This window comes from Saccostrea cucullata, unplaced genomic scaffold (assembly GCF_032062105.1).
Source record: "Saccostrea cucullata isolate Sc308-1 unplaced genomic scaffold, CSIRO_AGI_Scuc_v1 ctg8712, whole genome shotgun sequence".
Classification (NCBI taxonomy): Eukaryota; Metazoa; Mollusca; class Bivalvia; order Ostreida; family Ostreidae; genus Saccostrea; species Saccostrea cuccullata.
The window spans coordinates 1-20,657 of record NW_026930566.1 but is presented as its reverse complement, the minus strand read 5'-3'; the positions used below and the strand labels follow the sequence as shown (position 1 = coordinate 20,657).

General features: G+C 35.5%; 1 protein-coding gene and 1 pseudogene across 1 annotated transcript; both read left to right on the top strand.

The window, feature by feature from the left end:
- Positions 1-6,349: 6,349 nt before the first annotated feature.
- Positions 6,350-10,950, top strand: LOC134229118 (uncharacterized; annotated as a pseudogene).
- LOC134229117 (uncharacterized) lies at positions 9,372-10,298 on the top strand. Its single transcript, XM_062710835.1, has 2 exons — positions 9,372-9,773; positions 10,053-10,298. The coding sequence occupies exons 1-2, from the start codon at positions 9,372-9,374 to the stop codon at positions 10,296-10,298; spliced, it is 648 nt and encodes a 215-aa protein (XP_062566819.1).
- Positions 10,951-20,657: the final 9,707 nt, after the last annotated feature.

Below are 20,657 nucleotides of genomic sequence, written 5' to 3'. Positions count from 1 at the left end.
TAACATGTTTAAACAGGTTCCGTCAGAAAACGTATGGTAAAATGCATACAAAGCGCATTGTTGATCAGAGATATGCAATAAATTGAGGTGGAGGTGTTGCAAAAATAATAAAAGGGGGTTAGTCAGTGATAGGAAGTTTTCTTCCAGTTGAGGAATAATATGAAGAAAATGGCCCAAAGGACAGTCACAGTAATGTTTGTTTCCATGGTTACGTGGAACTAGTCCGTTACTTAACAGATGACGAATCATAGTCTTAAGGATGTATTCTTATGATACGCGGAAAAAAACGTGCATTAAACTTTCCAAATGCTTATATTTTTCTGAAAGTGTAATATCCAAGGAATAATTTAAAGACAAGAAAAGTGTATGTTAGTGTTCATCTAAGAGAGATTCAACCCTTTGAACATAGGCCAAAATAGAGCATGGGAAATTTCATTAAAAATGCTACTAGACCATAAAATACCTCATAAAACTTATAAATACAGTGAATTAAAACTTAATTGGGCTTAAATTTACTTGAAAGTATTGCAAAGTTGATTTTTTAAGCAAAATATGAGCAAATAAATACCAATATAGTTAACTTGTACCCAACAATATTGTTCACCCATGTAAAAATTAGGCACATTTTTTCCTATAAAATTGCTTGAAAAACCAAAAAAAAAAAAACATATTTCTACAATTAAACTTTTTAAGAAAATTGTTGTACAATTTCTTTAGGTATTATGGATCCTTTTCATAGCAAGAAAAGTAGGGGTTAGTGCGCATATAAGAAAGTTTTGATATTTTTTATATCCCCACCCCCTGTTTCTTTTTCAGCATTTAATGAAAATAAATCAAGGCATTTAGGCGTCAAAGTATGTATTTTATTCATCAAATATTCAAAATTAGTGTGATAATTTCAGGTAACAATTGCAATTTTGTAAAGAAAAGATTTTTAAGAACAAAAAGTATCAATTAACACATAAAACTTCTTAATAATCTGTTGGATGTCCTCTCTTTCTCTTGCTATGTGGGTTCCGGATTGGGTCCTGGTTTGTGGTGTTGGATGGTGGCTTCACAGGGATTAGTAAAATCCAGTCTCACTTTCTCAATCTGATTTTCATGGTTTTCTCCATCTGATTTTAGTGGTTCTTAAACCCTGCTCTCTTCTAAAGGCCTTCATTAGTGGTTCTTGTGAAAACAAGACTTACAACTGTACCTGTAAAAAAATTTTTTTTTAGAAAAAATAGATTATAATTTACTGGTAATATCATTGCTCAAAAAAAAAAAGTAAAATCTTTATTTTGTCTATCTGACTTTGTTTTTATGAACCCAGGCCTGTAGTTTAGACTCAAATAATTTCTACATGTTCCATGATATTCCATTTTTTTAACCCGCATAGGCCGCCATAGAATGAAGCGACCTAGTTTCACCGAATGTAAACAGCTAAAAATTATAGATGTTATCTTATTATTTTCGTACGGTATGTCTATAAGTTTTGGATAGAGATTTTGCATTTACAATATCAAAGATAATTTATCATATACTAAAAGCTAAAGTTGCAATAAAAAAGATAATTCGAATGTTGTCGTCTGCACGCCTCTGGAGACCTTAGGCCTTGTACGTTACGTACATGTAACATGTTTATGCTATGTTTGAGTCTGCGATGTGACAGTATACTGTGTATTTTGAAACCTTTGTATCTATAATGCATAAACATAACTATTTCAATAAGTTTGAAGGCATTGGAAACCTACATTTTCGCTTTTCCATTGCTACTGGAATGTCGTCAGTTGACACAGCTCGGCGCTCTTGGCTGGCATGTTTAGGGACCGCTTTCCAGAATGTAGGCCTAATTGTGATGTCGGCGATTTTTTAGATGTTTTAAAATTTCTGTCGGTTCTTTTAATGGAGTGCTATTCGGCATTCCTGTCGCTTTGAAACGGGCGATTCCGTCTTCTTGAGTCTTCGCCTCTCGATCATGTCGATTTCACTTGTCGACTTTCTTAGGTCTATGTCGTAAATATTGTAATTTTGCACACGTGTTGGTCATTAATACAACATAGAACGATTTTTTAATTCAAAATAAATAGAGTTAAACATATAAATCATAAAAACTTTTAAAACTTGTTTGTTAATTGTTATCTGTTTGAATTTTACGACATGTCTAAGTACGAAGACCCACTTGGGGTAAATTGATCAGAAGAATTCATCCTTAAGAACAATACACCAACATTGTGTGTTATCATGAATGTGTACCTGCAAACCTCCATATCTTTTAACTCATATCTATATATATAACGCAAACGTCTTCTTGTAGAACCCTGTTTCTTCCGTTGAGGTTTATCTTTCAACTATGCCATAATGTAAATTTCTTTTATGTCATTTCATGTCAGATAATGATACTACATGTGTTTAAATTTCAGAAAAAAGAAATTTGGAAATGCATGTTTTAATGCATCCATACCCCTTCTAAGGCACGTGGCTTGACGTCATCATCGCAGGCATCAGGTGCCCTGCGTTTATCAAACTTTTGGTGTCCGGAGATCTTAGCTCCCACCTTTTTTGCCTTGACTATATTTTCTACTCTCTTTCACTCCCAGATCGTCGCCGAACAGTTTGTCTGTAACTGGATGTTCATTTGAGCATAATGTGCGAATTCTTCGTTTCTCTCCCGTCTTCTATTTGACAAGTCCCAATACGCGACAGCCATGAGTTTAAGTCCGTCCATAGCCAGGTTTGAGGGTTCTTTCCTTGATGGCATCTCACCTTTTTGTTTAGATTTAACTATTATTATAAATTAAAACTTAATATCCCCAGGGTAGTGTTGAACTTTTCACTTTTTCATTAAGGCATATTTTCTAATTATAGACATCACGTGGTGACGTCACGAGGAAGTGCTTACTGTAGTATAAGTTCCATTGAAGTCTATAGAATGCATATTTATAGCAAAAGTTTTATCCTTAACTTTTCCTATTTAATAGTGTTACATAATTATAAAAAAAGTGTTAAATTGCCGAATTCTGATCCATGTGCTGCCTTAACATACCCGCGCACTTGAGCCTTTGGCTCAGGTGAGCTAAAAAAGGTATAAAGAAGAGAGTTTAGAGGTCTCTGATTTTTGAATTCGAAGTGATCAAACGTGTTTTTGAAACCATGGTACAGGAACAGCACAATGTTGTAAAAACTTGACTTGGATTTAACAATCCGATTTTACCTGAAACTCAAAATTTCACAAGATTTAACAATCCGATATTACCTGAAACTCAAAACATTATAAGATTACCTGAAACTCTACTAAATTTGTTAAATTCATGACCATTGAATCAGGGGTGCAATTGCTAGGGCGGGGCTAAAAAGAGTATATTGTGAAAGAGCATAAATTCTTTGAAAATCTTCCTTTCTGCTCCTGGGTATTAAATAAACTAACCAAGTGCATAGTTATAATGAGCAAGAGTATCACTTCCAGATTTGTGAATTTTATGACCCCTGAGTCATAGGTTCAATTGCTAGGGCGGGACTAAAAGAATCTATGGTGAAAATGCAGAAATTCTTTGAAAATCTTCCTTTTTGCTCCTGGGTATTAAATAAACTAACTCAGTACATAGTTATGACGAGCAAGAGTGTCTCTACCAGTTTTGTGAATTTTATGACCCAAGGGTCAGGGGTTCTGGTGTAGTGGCAGGACTCTGTTGATTATATAGTGAAAATGCATTAATTCTTTGAAAATCTTCTTCTCTGCTCCTAAGAGTGCCTCTTCCAGATTTGTGAATGTTATGGCCAAAGGGTCAGGGGTTCTGATGTTTGGGCGGGGCTCTATTCTATTGATATTAAGTGAAAATGCATTTATTCTTTGAAAAATCTTCTCTGCTCCTGTGTATTAAATTAACTCAGTACATAGTTCTGATAAGCAAGAGTGCCTCTTCCAGATTTGTGAATTTTATGGCCCCAGGGTCAGGGGTTCTGGTGTCAGGGCAGGACTCTGTTGGTTATATAGTAAAAATACATTAATTCTTTGAAAATATTTCCCTTTGCTCTTTGGTTTTATGCCTATGATCCAAGTATATACATGTATATTGATGATGAAGCCAGGTGCATCTAGCAAAGTGTTTTTATGCCCCCTGGGTCAGAAGGGGTGATTACACAGTCTAAAGATAAATTAATGCATTGACATCTGCTCTTTGGTATTAATTAACCATTTTATGATAAAATTGGCAAAATTTTGAAATATGTGGTCCCTGGTTCCTTTGGGGCGAGGTGCACAACTGGGTACAAATTGAAAGTGCATTTTCTCGTTGTTACTCTGATCTGCCTCTGAGTATTAAGTAAATGGAGCAAGCATGCTAAGCAAGCAATGGCTTGTTTCAAAATTAAGAATTGTGAATTTCATGGCTTCTGGTTTAAAACACAAACCAAAGTTATATGTTTGAAAGTTGTTACATAATACTCAGGTGACCTATAACAAGGGTGCTAATCTACGATTTTGTATATAAAAGCTGAACACTTCTCATAAATAGTTACTGTCAGAAGCGTATATAAACCGTCCGATTTCGTTACACCCGATGGCACACTCGAAACTCGTGACCGATATGTAGTACTCCTATCGTGGTCTTTTTGGGTTTATTTCTTGTTTTTATCTGCTTTTTCTCCTTGTAAATAATATATTGACCTGTATTTTCGAGGATACTTTTGTCCTGATTTGGAATAAATACGTAAAATTTTATAATTTCATCTAGACGGAGTAGCACGCAGTGTAAGATGTACGTCTACACTCGTCGGATCTCTACAGTGAAATACATTGAACTGATTAGCGATCTGCTCCTTTAGACGAGTTGTAGGTAGAGCGTCGAAAAACATGGAAATATTGCAGACTATGCCTATTTACGAGAAGTGTTCAGCTTTAATATAACAGATGTCCGGAACAAGAGACCTGGGATTCAAAATGCCATGCGCCAATACTGCATAAGTACAGACACCTTTTTGTGTGTGCAGCTGTTAAAACATCTAGATTTTAAACCAGATGTTGGAAACAAAAAACTCAAATGCTGTGAAGTATGTGAAATTTTATCCTGCTGCTCAGACTGTGAATTGTGTCAAAGTATTCCTTACTGAGCACAACTTCATCATCAATTGCACTGTAAAAGGATGGTGTGATCTATCCACCTTGTAAACTTGTACATGAAAGACCTTGACTTAGTGTCAGATGTAAAAATGAAACATTTGATTTTTATATGATTTTAGCTCACCTCGACGGAGTCTAGATGAGCTTATGCTAGTCGGCGTCGGCCTCGGCGTCCCAGGTTAAAGTTTTCGGAGCAAGTCCATTCCCAAGTAACTATAAGCCCTACCTGAACTAAACTTGAATGGATGATGCATCTAGGGATGTACACTACCAGACATGCTTCGGATGCTGGATCTTACCTACATTTTCTAAATGACACCCCTACTAATGTGTTCGGAACCTTTTATTTTTCGGTGTTATGCAAATATAAAGCCCGGTGAGTTCAGAGTAGCTCTGGCAGTGGCTCTGGCGAGACTTCAGCGAGATAGGGTAAATTATTCACGGAAATGTGGCTAGGAAGTACTAGCACGTGGAGTCATGGTAAACAGAAAAGTTATGTTGCGTTTCAGTTTTCACCACCCTATAATCATCTGATAATGTCTGTATAAATGTATTTCAATCAATCTATCTCTTTTACATTCATTCAAACTTAAATAAGTATTCTCTTTGATACAATTTTCTGCAGTCATGAATTAAAATTACTTTTCGGACAAATATTCTTGCATGGGAACCGGGACTATATTTTTTGGCGTCCGATTAGCAAATGAGGCACCAGCATGATTTTAACTGACCAATCAGCTGAATGAGTATTGCATTATGGGTTACTACGAATACTACAAGAATTTTACCTCGAATAAAGGAAATCTTATGGTAAATGAAAAACCTTTTTAAAAATATATTGTTTTCGTGCTCATAATGACAAACAATTCATTTGTTAAATGAACGACGGAAGTCTAGGTTTCTGAAAGTCATACTGCAAAAGCAATTTAGTCTGTATTAATTCCTTTGTATTCACTTTGTATTCACTATCTGTGAGTACAATTGCCAGGTGAAATTCCCTGGCCAAACACGTGATCTTGAACGTAAACCAAGTTTTGTCCATTCATATGCATAATAGATGCTGCTCATTTTCCTTACCCTTGAAGCGCTTGTGTTCTGAAGTAGACACAAACTACATTTTATTCAACGTTTTTTTCATTTAACAACAAATTAAAAACGCCCGATAGATGTTTCATAGGTTCTTATCTGTGTATTTTGTTCGTAAGAACATTTTTATTTTGCTGTCCATTAACATGATCGTAGATTTAATATTTTCCGCGGTACGGAGATTAGCGGAAAATAATTGTCTTATTGATTCGGAAATAAAGTTATCCAATGAAAATTGAGGTTTTAAACTCACGTGACGTGAGTCTATGAGAAGTGTTCGAATAGCACGAGAAATCAGTTCTAGCCCGTCTTCTGAAGAAGACAAGTCAAAATTACTATGGAGGATATCGGGGACGCCGAAGTTAATCCTGAGATGCAAAGAATTATCAGCTCTGAGGTTAAAAAAGCGGTGGAATCTTCGCAGAATCAAATATTGTCGAGCATGCAGACCATGATGGATCAGAATTTCAAAAATTTTCAAACTTCAATGGAAACCACGCAAAAAGAACTTTCGTCTTCTCAGCTAGCCAAGATAGAAGAGAATATTTTCGGCACTTACAAGTTTAAAAGACACGGAACGAAGCGCAGTATAGAGGAAACGCCCAAGTCATTACAAAACTCAGAGAAGCGGACGCTTGCCTGGGCAGTGCAAATATTACACTGGACAATGTAAACACAGCGAGGACGAAAATAGGAGAAGGTATTCAACTTCTTACCGAAAGGCAGAAATTGATTAAAATCGCTGACTCAAGTCCATTGGGATGGAAAGTTGTGGCCGAATATCAAGCTAACCCCATCGCGGATGACTCCGATGATGAGAAGAAAATATCGAGGGCAATAACGAGGGCAGAAAAGAAAGAGAAACAACAGCGAGCAGCACGGAAGCCATACGATACGTCATTCAGACAGCACGCTTTCAAGAAAGACGAAACAAAGTCACCAACATCTAAACCAGGAACCTGCTTCCGATGTGGCGGAAAGGGTCACTGGGCGAAGGACTGCAGAAAGAAAATCAGCGACTCAGAGATAAGTATTTTAGATACTTGTTTAATAAGAGATTCTGTAAGATCAGATCAAGAATTTTCATTCAAATTCTCTTCTATTGTGTTCTGTCACGGATCAATGCTCTGTACAGTGTGTAAGTCCGGTGGGTCATTTAAACAGTCATTTAGACAGGTGGGTCGACACAGGTGCTAGCATTTATATTCAAGATATCATTTCTCAAGGTTACAAAATCCCTTTCAAAACAGTCCCAGACGATGTAGAATTGAAAAAACAATAGGTCTTCTTTAGAAAATTCTGAATTTGTTACATCAGAGATAGAGTCTTTGTTGGCAAAAAACTGCATTTCAGAGGTTAATGATAAACCTGTGGTAGTAAATCCACTCACAGTGGCTTTTAATAGATCAGGTAAACCTAGGTTGGTTTTAGACTGCAGGCATGTTAATGTTCATTTATACAAATACAAATACAGGTACGAGGACGCAGAGGTAGCTAGGGACATTTTTGACGCCGGTGATTTTGTTTTCACCTTTGACCTTAAGTCGGCGTATCACCATATTTCAATATTCCCTGAGCATAGGCAATATTTAGGATTTTCATGGACAATTAGGGGTCAGAAAAGATATTTTGTATTTAACGTACTACCTTTTGGTTTATCAACGGCAGGGTATATTTTTTCTAAAGTCACCAGGCATTTTGTCAAATTTATGAGGTCGAATAATGTGAAGATTGTCATGTACTTAGACGATGGTTTGAGCGGTAGTTCTTCACGGTCAGATGCTTTTAGGGTCAGTACTTTTGTAAAAGATGAGTTGCAAAAATTCGGGTTTTTATTAGCGCATGAGAAATGTCAGTGGATTCCAGCGCAAAACGTAGTTTGGTTAGGTTTACAATGGGATTTTCAGAAAGGTTTAGTTAGAGTTTCAAATGAAAGAGTTGATAGAACGTTTGCACTAACAAAAGAAATTTTGAAGAAATCAGATTTTCCTTGCATGTTCAACGTTAGGCTAGTTGCTTGCTTGGTCGGTCAAATCATTAGTATGAAGGCAGTTTTTGGGAACGTTGTTCGCATTATGACTAGGTATTTGTATTTTTGTGTCGAATCTCGGGCTAGTTGGAATAGCAAAATCTTGTTGTCAAAAAATGCAATTCAGGAGATTTTATTTTGGTCAGAAAATATTTACAAGTTAAATGTTAATGGGGCAATGTTAAGAACCATAGACGTATCAGACTTGTGGGAGTTTGAGTTATTCAGTGATGCTTCAGATACAGGTTATGGGGGATATATTATCCCAAAAGGTCAGCTTTCAGACACAGGTTCCCCACAGCAGGGTGGGGATGGTGAAAACGTCTGTGGTTCTTGGGATACGGAAGAGAGTCGTAGGAGTTCTACTTGGCGAGAGCTAGAGGCAGTACACAGGATGGTGCATACACATTCTGACAGTTTGAAAGGTTCCTCTGTTGCAGTTTATAGTGACAATAAAAATGTTTCTCAAATTTTAGAGGTTGGTAGCAAGAAAGAAAATTTGCAGGTTATAGCTTCAGATATTTTTCAGTTATGCGATTATAACAAAATTACTTTATATCCGAAATGGATTCCCAGAGATAAGAATCAGAAAGCTGATTTGCTCAGCAGGCAGACAGACAGGGATGATTGGGGTATAGAATTAGAAGTGTACAAATTTTTGTGCGAGAGATATGGTCCACATGATATTGATGCTTTTGCTACCCATTACAATACAAAATGTCAGATTTTTTATTCAAAGTCATGGTGTCCAGGTACAAGTGGCATCGATGCTTTTGAATTTTCTTGGGTAGGGGCTAGGATGTGGCTTGTGCCTCCCCCCATTGTAATTTCTAAGACAATAAAACAGTGTTTGTTTGAAAATGTGGTCGGGACATTAGTTGTTCCGAAATGGATATCAGCTCCGTTTTGGCCTATTTTACAAAGTTGTACTAACATTTCAGATAGCTTCGTATTGCCCAGAAATTCCATTATTGTGAAGGGTAGATACAGAAAAGGGGTATTTTGTAATAATCCCCTTAATTTTGACATGGTTGCATTCAGATTTGATCATTAAAAATTTTCTATTTGACAGACATCGGGATACGAGAAAAAGTAAGAGCCGATGTGGCCGGAAGCGGAGCCGGAAGTGATTTTCTGATCGATCTAGCTGACAAGATGTCGAATTACCTTCTTCAGGGAAAAAGTTTCAATACTATCAAAACATACCATGGGAATTTTAGAAAATGGAAAATCTTTGCAGAGAAACAAGGTTTTCAGTGTCTTCCGGCCCAGCCCGTTCACATCGCACTGTACATTACTCATTTGCTGGACACAGGTTCATTGTCTCATGTGGTTAATCATGTGATTTATTCCATAAAGTGGGCTCACGAGTTACACAGTTTCGCGGACCCAACTAATAATTCTTACATCAAGTGTCTACAAGAATCATCTAAACGCATCGCCACCCCTACAGTCAGCAGAAAAGATCCCGTTTCGGCCGAGATGTTGATTCGTTTGTGTGATTTGTATGTGAGTTCTAACGACGTGATGATCGTCAGAGATTTGGCCATGATTCTCGTGAGCTTTGCAGCTTTTTTGAGATATGACGAATTAAGTAATTTAAAATGTTGTGATGTCAAAATTTTTGAAAACTATTTGTGTATTTACATTAATAAAAGTAAAACAGATCAATACAGACAAGGCAACGAGGTGTTGGTAGCAAAAGGATCTTCAAGTGCATGTCCGGTCGATATGATGAAAAGGTACATTTTGTTAGCAGACATTAGTTTGTTTTCAACAGATTTTTTATTCAAACCTGTTTTTAGGTCACATGGTGTTTCTAAATTGATATATAAGAACAAAAAGCTTAGTTACACGGCTGCAAGAGAAAACATTATTTCTAGACTGAAAGAAGTCAGTTCAGGGTTAAATCTTGGTTTACATTCACTCAGAGCAGGCGGGGCTACCGCGGCTGTAGCTTCCAATGTCAATGAAAGGTGTATTAAAAGGCATGGTCGATGGAAGTGTGAATCTAGTAAAGATATGTACATAGTAGACGAGTTTGAGAATCGTATCGCTGTATCTAAGAAATTAGGATTGTAAATTTATTAATTTTTTCATACCATTTTTTCTCCCCCTTATTTATGCATTTTATCTTCTCACCCTAACTTTGGTATTTTTCTATCATATGCTTCCTGGGCTAGTCGGCAAATATATATTTGCGTTTTTCTTTTTGTAAGAATAGAAAAGACTTAATATTTTCCGCGATACGGAGATTATCGGAAAATAATTGTCTTATTGATTCGGAAATAAAGTTATCCAATGAAAATTGAGGTTTTAAACTCACGTGACGTGAGTCTATGAGAAGTGTTCGAATAGCACGAGAAATCAGTTCTAGCCCGTCTTCTGAAGAAGACAAGTCAAAATTTATTATAATATTATTATAATAATATGATAGATAATCGTTTATCATATATGTATTTTTTAGAGGCTGTCATATTATATTATAGGGCAAAAGGTTTCCAGAGGTTTTTCTACTTTGAAAAAGTCAAAAGTTTTTTATCTCTGGTTTTCATCCTGGCCATCCAAGTTTTGTATAGATCTATACCACACTAAATAAGGGGTTTTTCTACTTATGCATTTGTATTAAAAAGAAGTTATATGACGTTTGTTTCATGTATATTGTGTTTGAATGTATGTATTGTAATAAATTTCCGGCTCCCCGATATGCTTCCTGGGCTAGTCGGCAAATATATATTTGCGTTTTTCTTTTTGTAAGAATAGAAAAGACTTGCCTGATCTACGTGTTCGAAGTCAAATGTAAACATGTATTTGGCGTAAACGTTGCTCTTCATTCAACGATTGGTCAGTTGCTCGTGGTAAGATCCTCTGTGTGCATTTATAACAATAGCCATATAAGGCAAGCAAAGGTTTGTCTGTGTAGATGATAATGCACATTTTTAACCAGCGAATCAGTCATTAGTGAGCTCTAATTTTTGCCGAAAAGTATAAGATATAATGTATTTTAACACCCCCTCCTTTAGCCACCCGTTTGCTGTTGAAAATCCTGAAATTCTTTCAAAAAGGTCTGGAAATATTTATTACAGGACATGCTTTCCAACGAAACAGGCTATAGAAATATGTTTACTGCCAAATTTATTTATAAAACCGGTTCTACCCTATCACCTCTGAAAAGATCAACCTAAACCACGTGTCTTGAATTTAAATAACAATAGTAGGGGTGAATGAGTGACCAGGTTAAAGTTTTTAGAGCAGGTTAAAGTTTTTAGAGCAGGTTAAAGTTTTTGGAGCAGGTCCATTCCAAAGGAACAATCAGTCCTACCGGGACCAAATTTGCATGGATGTTGCATCTAGGAAATTAATTTGTAACATTATATTCAAATAGATATTATTTTGGGAAATCGCTTTGAATTAATATTTGCTTTACTGCTGTACATGAAACAGCCAGAGTTGAACTGTTGTAGAAGTATTGAAAGCGTAACACATGCTCATCCGATCATCCTGTATGTCTGCTGTTTGGATTCAGTTACAATGCTCATTAACACAATCAATAATGAACAGTACATCAGTTTTGCACAAAATTAACAATAAAACATTAAGGGTCCTCCAAACACCCACAGCTTATGTTCTCATATTATCGAGCATTACTTTTAAGAAGCATATCAACCTTTAAAAACATTCGAAAATTTGTGCTCAACGAATAATGAGGAAACCACAGTAGGTTTTAAATCGACCGAAAACTTTTTAAAATTTTAAATTTATTATCTTCAATAACTGAACTAGTTTTTTTAAGTATTTTCATATCTACTTCTCTACCTATTGAAAAGATACATGGCTCTTAAGCCTCTTCATTCTGAATTATTTATTTTAATCAATTTAATCTATGTATCTATTACAACTAGAAAACTGACCAGTCAGCAAGGGCCCCGCTGAGGGGTAGAAATATTAGGGTGCAGCTCATTGAATGAGAGTTTTACTTGATTACATTAAAAAAATAGATGAAGATTATATGTAACAACTGTATATGTTTAAAATTTCAAGATTATTCCGGACTGTTCAAAAACCTATAAATAGTAAGCTTGTATTTGCATAAAACAGGGGAAACCTCATGTCTCATTAAAAAAATAAATTAAATATGTATTTTAAAAAGTTGTTTTATAAATGCAAGCCTTCAGTGAATGCAAGTATCACCCAGGGTTGACCTCTTCTTCAAAACAAACATCAGTTGCAGACAAAGGTGTTCATTAATCTTCATATGGCAGATAGAGATAAACCTCTAAATTTTCTGCAGTGAGTGGGGATTAATTGCTCTAAACACTCTAATCCTTTTCTTCTAATTTTACAAAATTTACTTTTTTCCAAAAACTGACAAAATGGGGTTATTATCTGATTACCTGTTAAAATTAACAGCATTAAGGCAGAAGAAAATAAAAGAAATACGCAGTACAGTTAAGGTGCGCAATGGAAATATTGACTAAATTTTGTATTTAAAAATGTATTCGTAATCGAGATGGCGATTATTTTTAGTACATTATTTATGTCGGATAATTGTAATCATGATTAATAACTACATATCGAGGACAATTATATTTTATATTTAGACTAGTCACGTGATGCAGCAGTCAAGCGATTTTAGCACAGTGACTTGAAGTATTGGTGTTACATATAAACATCATTAGTGCAAGGGCATAACCAAGTTAAATTTCGAAGTTAACTATTTAAATATTTTCAACACGCATTGTAGTTTAAAAAAAGTGCTGCGATCCTGTGTAAATTCTGCAATTTCATTGTTAAAATTAAACTTGTATGACCGAATGCTGTATTTTTTGCTGGTCAGCGGCATGAAATATTGATATAATTAAATTGTTTTTAAGATTTCATCAGGATCGCAGCACTTTTCAAATACCTTAATAGTTCTATAGTTGAAATTTAAAAGTTTACTTTGATCCATAGAGTGTATGCCCTTGCACTAGATCGATTTATTAAGACCCCCCACATTACCCTCCGATGAACTTGCATACAAATATACGGCAGTGTCAATTAAATAAGTAACGTACAGAAAATATATTAATAAAATAGTGAAGAAGACAAAATTCAAATTATAGGCCCATGGAATATATGTAAATAATATTTTATTTAATTAGAGAATACATATTTTGTTGAGAAAATATTACTTGATCTGTCTCTCACTGCATACAAACTACGTCACGTTGTAAGAAATGACGTCATACTGACAAGTGTATTACAATCAGTGACTTGTTTATAACTTGTTATGTAGGATTTAACTAACGACAAAACAACACGCGGTAGTAAGATTTTATGTAGTTTGATGATTTCTTACTGGTTAAATTAACAGATAAACTCATTTTGTGGTATTTTAAAGAAATGCTGTATGACGTATATTGTGTATGATGTCATAGTCAAGTTTTCCCGTACAAATTAGGCTCCGCCTCCTTTTTGTAACCTTAACTGTGCTGCGTAATTGAAAAAATAAAAAAAGTAATAATGAAAAGAAATATCTTAATATATATATCTTCATCTTAGAATTCAATAAAATTATCATAAATCAAATAAAGTATAAACATTAAATAATTATTTTAAATCCGTATTTCAGAGAATGAACGCAATACTACACATCATTCAAAATTGACCTTAACTTCAAAACAAAGTTCATTTGCAGACAGAGGCAGTACAGTTATTAATCTCAATGTGACAGTTTAAGATAATGCTTAGGATTTTCTTCATGTGAAAGGTTAAATTAATCCCAAAGGAGAAATATTGCTCATCCTTCCAAGTATACGATGGTAATATTCTCAGCAGTTATCTCTCTTTGCCCATTCATTCTTATGCATAGTTAAGGAATCTACCCCACCACCCCAGCTCCAAACCAGAAGACATAGAGAACCAAACTTAGCATCAAAATATGTATTTCTGCCTACTGAACTACCATACCAAATTTGTACCTGATTGGGCAACCATAAAAAAAGTTGGCCGTTCATTCTTATGCTCAGTTAAGGAATCTACCCCACCACCCCAGCTCCAAACCAGAAGACATAGAGAACCAAACTTAGCATCAAAATATGTATTTCTACCTACTGAACTACCATACCAAATTTGTACTTGATTGGGCAACTATAAAAAAAAGTTATTAGAAAAAAACAGTAAATTTGTGGACGGAAGAGTGACAGACAGACGGACAGAGTGATTACTGTAGGGCACCCGCAAATCCTTGCGGGGCCCTAATTATATACACATGTATAGGAGGTGCCATTGTAGTACTATGGAACACAAATACTGCAGCTATATTTAAGTTTATAATTTTGGCTCAATTTTAATTAATTTTTAATAATGTCTACGAGGCTTTAAAAAAACTTAATAATTCATAAATAGATTGAAATTAAATCATACTTCTTCAGGGTTCAGTAGTGGCGGGACAATGGTTACTGTACGTCCTGGTGCATGTAACATAGATGATTTTATATCCTCCACCCATGAGTCCTCCAATACCCTGCACCTGTCGCATGCAATATTTTACAATGCTTAAATAAAAACAAATCCAAAGTTTTCTCAGACGTCCGCGCTTGGTCCTTTTCTTTATACTTGCTCGAATTTTACATTTCAATAAACTCCAACGACAAATTAGATAAATTTTATATAATTGACAAACCAACAGGTAGAGGGTATGAAAGAGAGTTTTGCAATTCTTTTGTCATTTTCCCTACATGTGTAGCAGATCAAATGCAAAAATATATAAAGCTCAAGGAGGAACAATATTTGGAGGATGTGTATTGACTTCCAATTTGTCATTTAAACATGTCAAAATTAGTCTCACGGCAAAATACGTGTATATCAGACTTTCCGCATTTTTAAATGGGGAATCCCCATTGTTCTGCCTCCATGAAACAAAATAAATTTGATATATGCCCAAAGAGTCATGAATTTACATTTCTTCAAAACTGCCATTTCCTATATTTTTGTGTCAAAGAGGCACATTTTTGAAAAGCGCAAAAATTGAATAAAATTTTTTTCTCCAAATGAAATGCAAAATGTGTACATTAAATAACACTAGAGAACCATCGTGTCCGAAATGGTCTGATGGATATGCTGCTGGGCTTTAAAATAGTACATTTTACTAAAGAATGGGCTCGAATCCTGGAATTGATCATTTTTGCATATGTTTTACCTTATCTTTTCCCAACAATGTAATTGTTGTATATTGAAATTACATATAATATTACATTTTGAGACAGAGAGAGAGAGAGGTATCAAGAAGTTGATTGAGTAATTATTATTTACTGTATTAGAAATGCAGGGTTAGATTGTTTTCCTTGATAATCTGTTATTTAAAACTATTGTTTTATTTCTCTTTTTTTGAAAATAAAGTTACTATATTGTTTAGAGAAATAATATTTCACATGCCGTAGTTATCACAATTTTGAAAAATTTAATTTTGCTTGTATTCTAGCGTCTGCCTTTGCGGATTATAAAGTGTAAACTGACCGAAACCAGATTAAACTCGATAATTTGGCCAAGAATTAGAGTCATTCCTTAATTAATTCTGGTCTGTTAGTAAGTAGCCAAGATTTGTTATGAAACAAATCAAATGTCCTAAATGAGCTCCAACAGTGTGATTATGGGACGCAATTTTTTTCACAATTTTATTTGCAATTAATTGGATATACACTGTATATACACTGTATGTCAACTAATTCCTCTTTTTCTGAAGAAATTTGACTGTAATTCTCTGAATTGGAGAGGAAGGCATTTCATGGCCCAATCCGTTATAAAAGTCCTGGTTTAAGTCGCTCAAGTCTCTGGATTGCCGTGCATTTGACTAATCCATCGTCTCTTCTCCAAGATAGAACCCTAGAAATGCACTTCCACCAGCCATTGTGACCCAGGGATGTGATTTTTCCGCGGAAACGCGGATTTCCGCGAATTTGAAAGTCAATCAGATCATTTTTGAGATCAATGCAAATCAAATGAGAAAATTGGGGGGGGGGGGGGGGTAGAGGTACTAAATTTTTCATAACATCTTCATTTTGATTGATATTGGTAATTATCATATTAGTAACAAGAGGCCCAAGGGCCTTGAATCGCTCTTCTGATAAATTGTACAACCTATCACTTGTATTTGAAGCCTCTAACCCAAGTATCCTAAAACCTAAGTTGCATCAACTGATAAAAAGTTTTATGATTCTTAGCCAATTAGGCCTGAAGATATTTTAATAAAGCTTAAAAAAAAAAACCATGAGTAGGTCACGGTGACCTACTTTAAGATTGAAGTTTTCTGAGGACTCAAGATGCATTAATAGACAAACAAAGATTAAAGATTCTAAGCCAATATGTATTTGAGATATTCAAAAGTAGGTCACCTTGACCTACTTTTTGGTCTACATTCTTGGAAAACCCAAGATGCATCAACTGACAACATTTTGGTTTACATTTATCAGAGGCCTAAGATGCATCTGCTGACCAAGTTTGATAATTCTAAGCCAATGAATACCTGAGATATTCAAAAGTAGGTCACTGTGACCTACTTTTTGGTCGACATTCTCTGAAAACCAAGAGGCATAAACTAACAAAGTTTGATGATTCTAAACTGGTAAGTACCAGAAATACATAAATATAGCCATTAAATGTCAAAAGTAGGTCACCGTAACCTACTTTTTGGTCGACATTCTCCGAAAACCCAAGAGGCATCAACTGACAAAGTTTGATAATTCTAAGCCGATAAGTACTGGAGATACATAAATATAGCCATAAAATATTGAAAGTAGGTCACCGTGACCTAATATTTGGTCGTCACTCTCCGAAAACCCAAGATGCATCAACTCACAAAGTTTGATGATTCTAAACCAGTAAGTACTCGAGATACCTAAATATAGCCATAAAATGTCGAAAATAGGTCACAGTGACCTACATTTTGGTCGACATTTTTTAGAGTCCCAAGATGCATCAGCTGACCAAGTTTGATGATCATTGGTCTGAAGGTAATCAAAATATGCCTTTTAAACAATTTGAAAACAATTGCCTGCAAAATTCTAAAAGTAGGTCACAGTGACCTACTTTTACTTAAATATGTTTTAAGGTCCCAAGATGCAGCAACTTACAAGATTTGATGATTCTAACCCTCTCAGTGTCTGAAATAATGGGATGAAATGTTTTAAAAAGGATAACTCATAAAGTTCAAAAAGTAGGTCACGGTGACCTACTTTTAAGTTGATGTTGTTCAAGGACCCAAGATGCATCAACTGACAAAGTTCGATGAGCATAGGCCTTAAAGTGTCCTAAATATGCCTTCAAATCAATTTGAAAACAAATGCCCGCAAAATTAAGAAAGTAGGTCACCGTGACCTACTTTTGAGTTAACATGATGTAAAGTCCTAAGATGCATCTACTTACAAGATTTGATGATCCTAGTCCTTATAGTAAGCAAAATATAGACATTTTCATTAATTGTAAATTTAGGTTAACTTTGAAGTGACCTTGAGACCACGCCCTTTGCCCCAGGGTCATGCCTTGAACAATTTTTAATCTTCAACATATCCTGATCATTGTATGTAAGTTTGGTGAAAATCTGCCTGGTGGTTCTGGAGAAGATTTTTTTGCAAACAGTACTTTTGGTTTTGTTTTCCTGATTATCTCCCCTTGTTTTAGGGTCCAACCCTTATTTTAGTATAAATGGTAGCCCTTGGGCCAATGATACCCTGTGACAAATTTGACACTGATTGGCCAAGGGGTTCTTGAGTTATGGCCCATATTCTAAAAAGTTAACGCACACCGCACGACGCACACCGCACAAATGGCCATAGCATTAGCTCTTTGAGCCTTTGGCTCAGAAGAGCTAAAAATGTTGATGATGTATTAAATAAAATATCAACAGCAAAATATGAATGTTAACTTATATCGTTTTTCTTGTGTGTTAACGAATGGGATCTCTAGTTTTACCAAAGTCAGGTGTAGATAACTTGTGTCGGTCTTTTAAACGTTTTACGAGAAGTTAATTATTGGAAGGTTTAAAGCGCATTATTGAATAGGAGTGGATGAATACGATGGAGAACATGAACAGAAGTGGAGATGTGTCCAGTATTGACAAATTTCGGTGGGGCTGGTTGGAATTATGTGTACAAATTAAATGCAGTAATGGAAATTTCCGAAGAGTGCCGATATCCGAATGGATTATTAAGATTAATTCCCCAGGAAAGGCAAAGTGTAAATTGTGTACTAAAATCCTATCATACGGCTCGAAGGGAAAGAGTGCATTGCTTGAACATTGTAACTCTCAGAGTCACATGAAATGCGTGAGGAATGTTATAACGAACTTCACGCTTCCAGGAGTTCAAAATTTAACGAAATCTTCAGACAGAAAGTGGCCAATGCAGAGGTGAGTAAATTGAAAATAATAAATATTGTGCTTACTAGTGCAGAGAGACATGCTTCTTCAGGATAAGGGGAGCTGCATGTCACATTAAAATCCCCATATCATAATTTTGTTACAGTATTTTAATGTTATGTAAATATCCCGTGTGGAACCCCTTTGTTTTTAGACATATTTTCACTGTAAATTTCCTGTAGGGAACCTCAGTTCACAGATGGTTTCAGATACCATATACTATGAAGGAGACAGTCAACAAGGAGTGAGGGACATGCTGAGTATGAATATTATTGAACCCTCGGAATCTCCATATTGTTCACCCATTGTAATTGTGCCCAAGAAAGATGGAACAAATAGGTTTTGTATAGATTTTGGTCTGTTGAACAATCAAACTATATTTGATTCTGAACCAATGCCTGAAACTGACGAAATGTTTTCCAAACTTGCGGGTCATAAATTCTTTTCAAAGATTGGTCTCTCAAAAAGTTAATAGCAGGTGAAATTAACAGATGAATCAAAACCAAAAACAGCTTTCAAAACGGGGAAAGGTTTGTTCCAGTTTGAGGTAATGCCCTTCGGGTTAGTTACGGCTTCCGCCACTTTCTCAAGGTTGATGCGCAAGGTATGGCATGGTATGGGGAACGTAGACAATTTTATAGATGGCATTTTGGTCTACACCAGGTCATTAGAGCATCATTTTGTTGTACTGGATGAGCTTTTTCAGCGATTACGTCAGAATATTGTTCCTTTCAAATCGATGATGATGCACAATTCGATCAATTAATGACAAGTAATTAGCTAAATATTATTTGTTAAATCCATGTATTTTTTTAACAAATCTCGCAATTCTAATGGCATTGCACTTTGAATCCTATCACGTATTTCTTCATTACGCCAAAACACAAGTGACGCATCTCATGAATATTCATGAGATTACGTCAATAAATCATCATGTGATCACATTCTTAAACAACGCAAGATGGAGTTATCCTTCCTAAGCCAGTACGTTATTTTACGAAATCTTTTAATTCTCATTTAAAAAACTGTATTTAAAAAACAGTTAAAAGGCAGTTTTTTTAAACCCAATTTTTCACAAGGAACACGAATTTGTGGCTTATTTTTCGATTTTGTCGATCGCTCACGCGATCGTCATATATATTGTACGCCGCCTTCGGCGGCACCTATTTTAGCGCCATATTTACAGGGACCGGTATACTAGAAGTGTTCCATGATTTCTGGTACACGAGGGTTCTGCCATAAGGAACAAGGGACTTCATGTTGATTCCTCTGTTTGTAGTAGCTGGATACAAGAGGAGTGGTGGAATGTTGACGAGCTGGTACAATATGCGGTACATCATAACAGCTTTTGCTTGACCAGGTCGCTCCCGAAGAGATGTCCATCTCAGCTGTCGTAGCATGTCTGTTACGCTGCTAGTTGTCCTGTTGTAAGATGTTACAATACGGGAAGGTCGTCTTTGGACCATCTCCAATTTGCCAAACTGTCTTTAGTGTAAGGATCCCAGATGGTACTCCCATAATCAAAGATAGGCCTCAGTAAGGTCTAATAACATAGGGCCTTTGTTTCTGATGGACACTGATGTAAACTCCCTAACAAAAAATACTATATACATGTAGTTAACTATTGTGATAACTTTGACACTTTGAAAAACTTTGACGAAAACTTTGACACTTTGAAAAATTTTGGCGAAAACTTTGACACTTTGAAAAATTTTGGCGAAAAACTTTGGTGAAAACTTTGACACTTTGCAAAAACTTTGGCGAAAACTTTGACACTTTGCAAAAACTTGGGCGAAAACTTTGACACTTTGAACAACTTTGGCGAAAACTTTGACACTTTGAAAAACTTGTTTAGTTTCCTTTATTTTAATTAAATGTTTAAATTGGTCTTTACTCAACAGCATATGAATGAAAGTGTATTGGTATAGGATTCTAAAATACTCCTCTTTCTGCATATTTTCACAAACATTAAGTGGTATACATTATTGTAGAGAAGAGAGCTATACCTTCTTTAGCGGAAGTTCAGGGTCCCCATCTTTATCTGT

What these genes read in the sequence shown, in the direction of transcription:
- LOC134229117 (XM_062710835.1), top strand. Translation starts at nt 9,372, where the DNA reads ATGTCGAATTACCTTCTTCAGGGAAAAAGTTTCAATACTATCAAAACA. An exon ending in GAGATTTGGCCATGATTCTC is followed by an intron (nt 9,774 to 10,052) that starts GTGAGCTTTGCA and finishes TTGATATATAAG; the next exon opens with AACAAAAAGCTTAGTTACAC.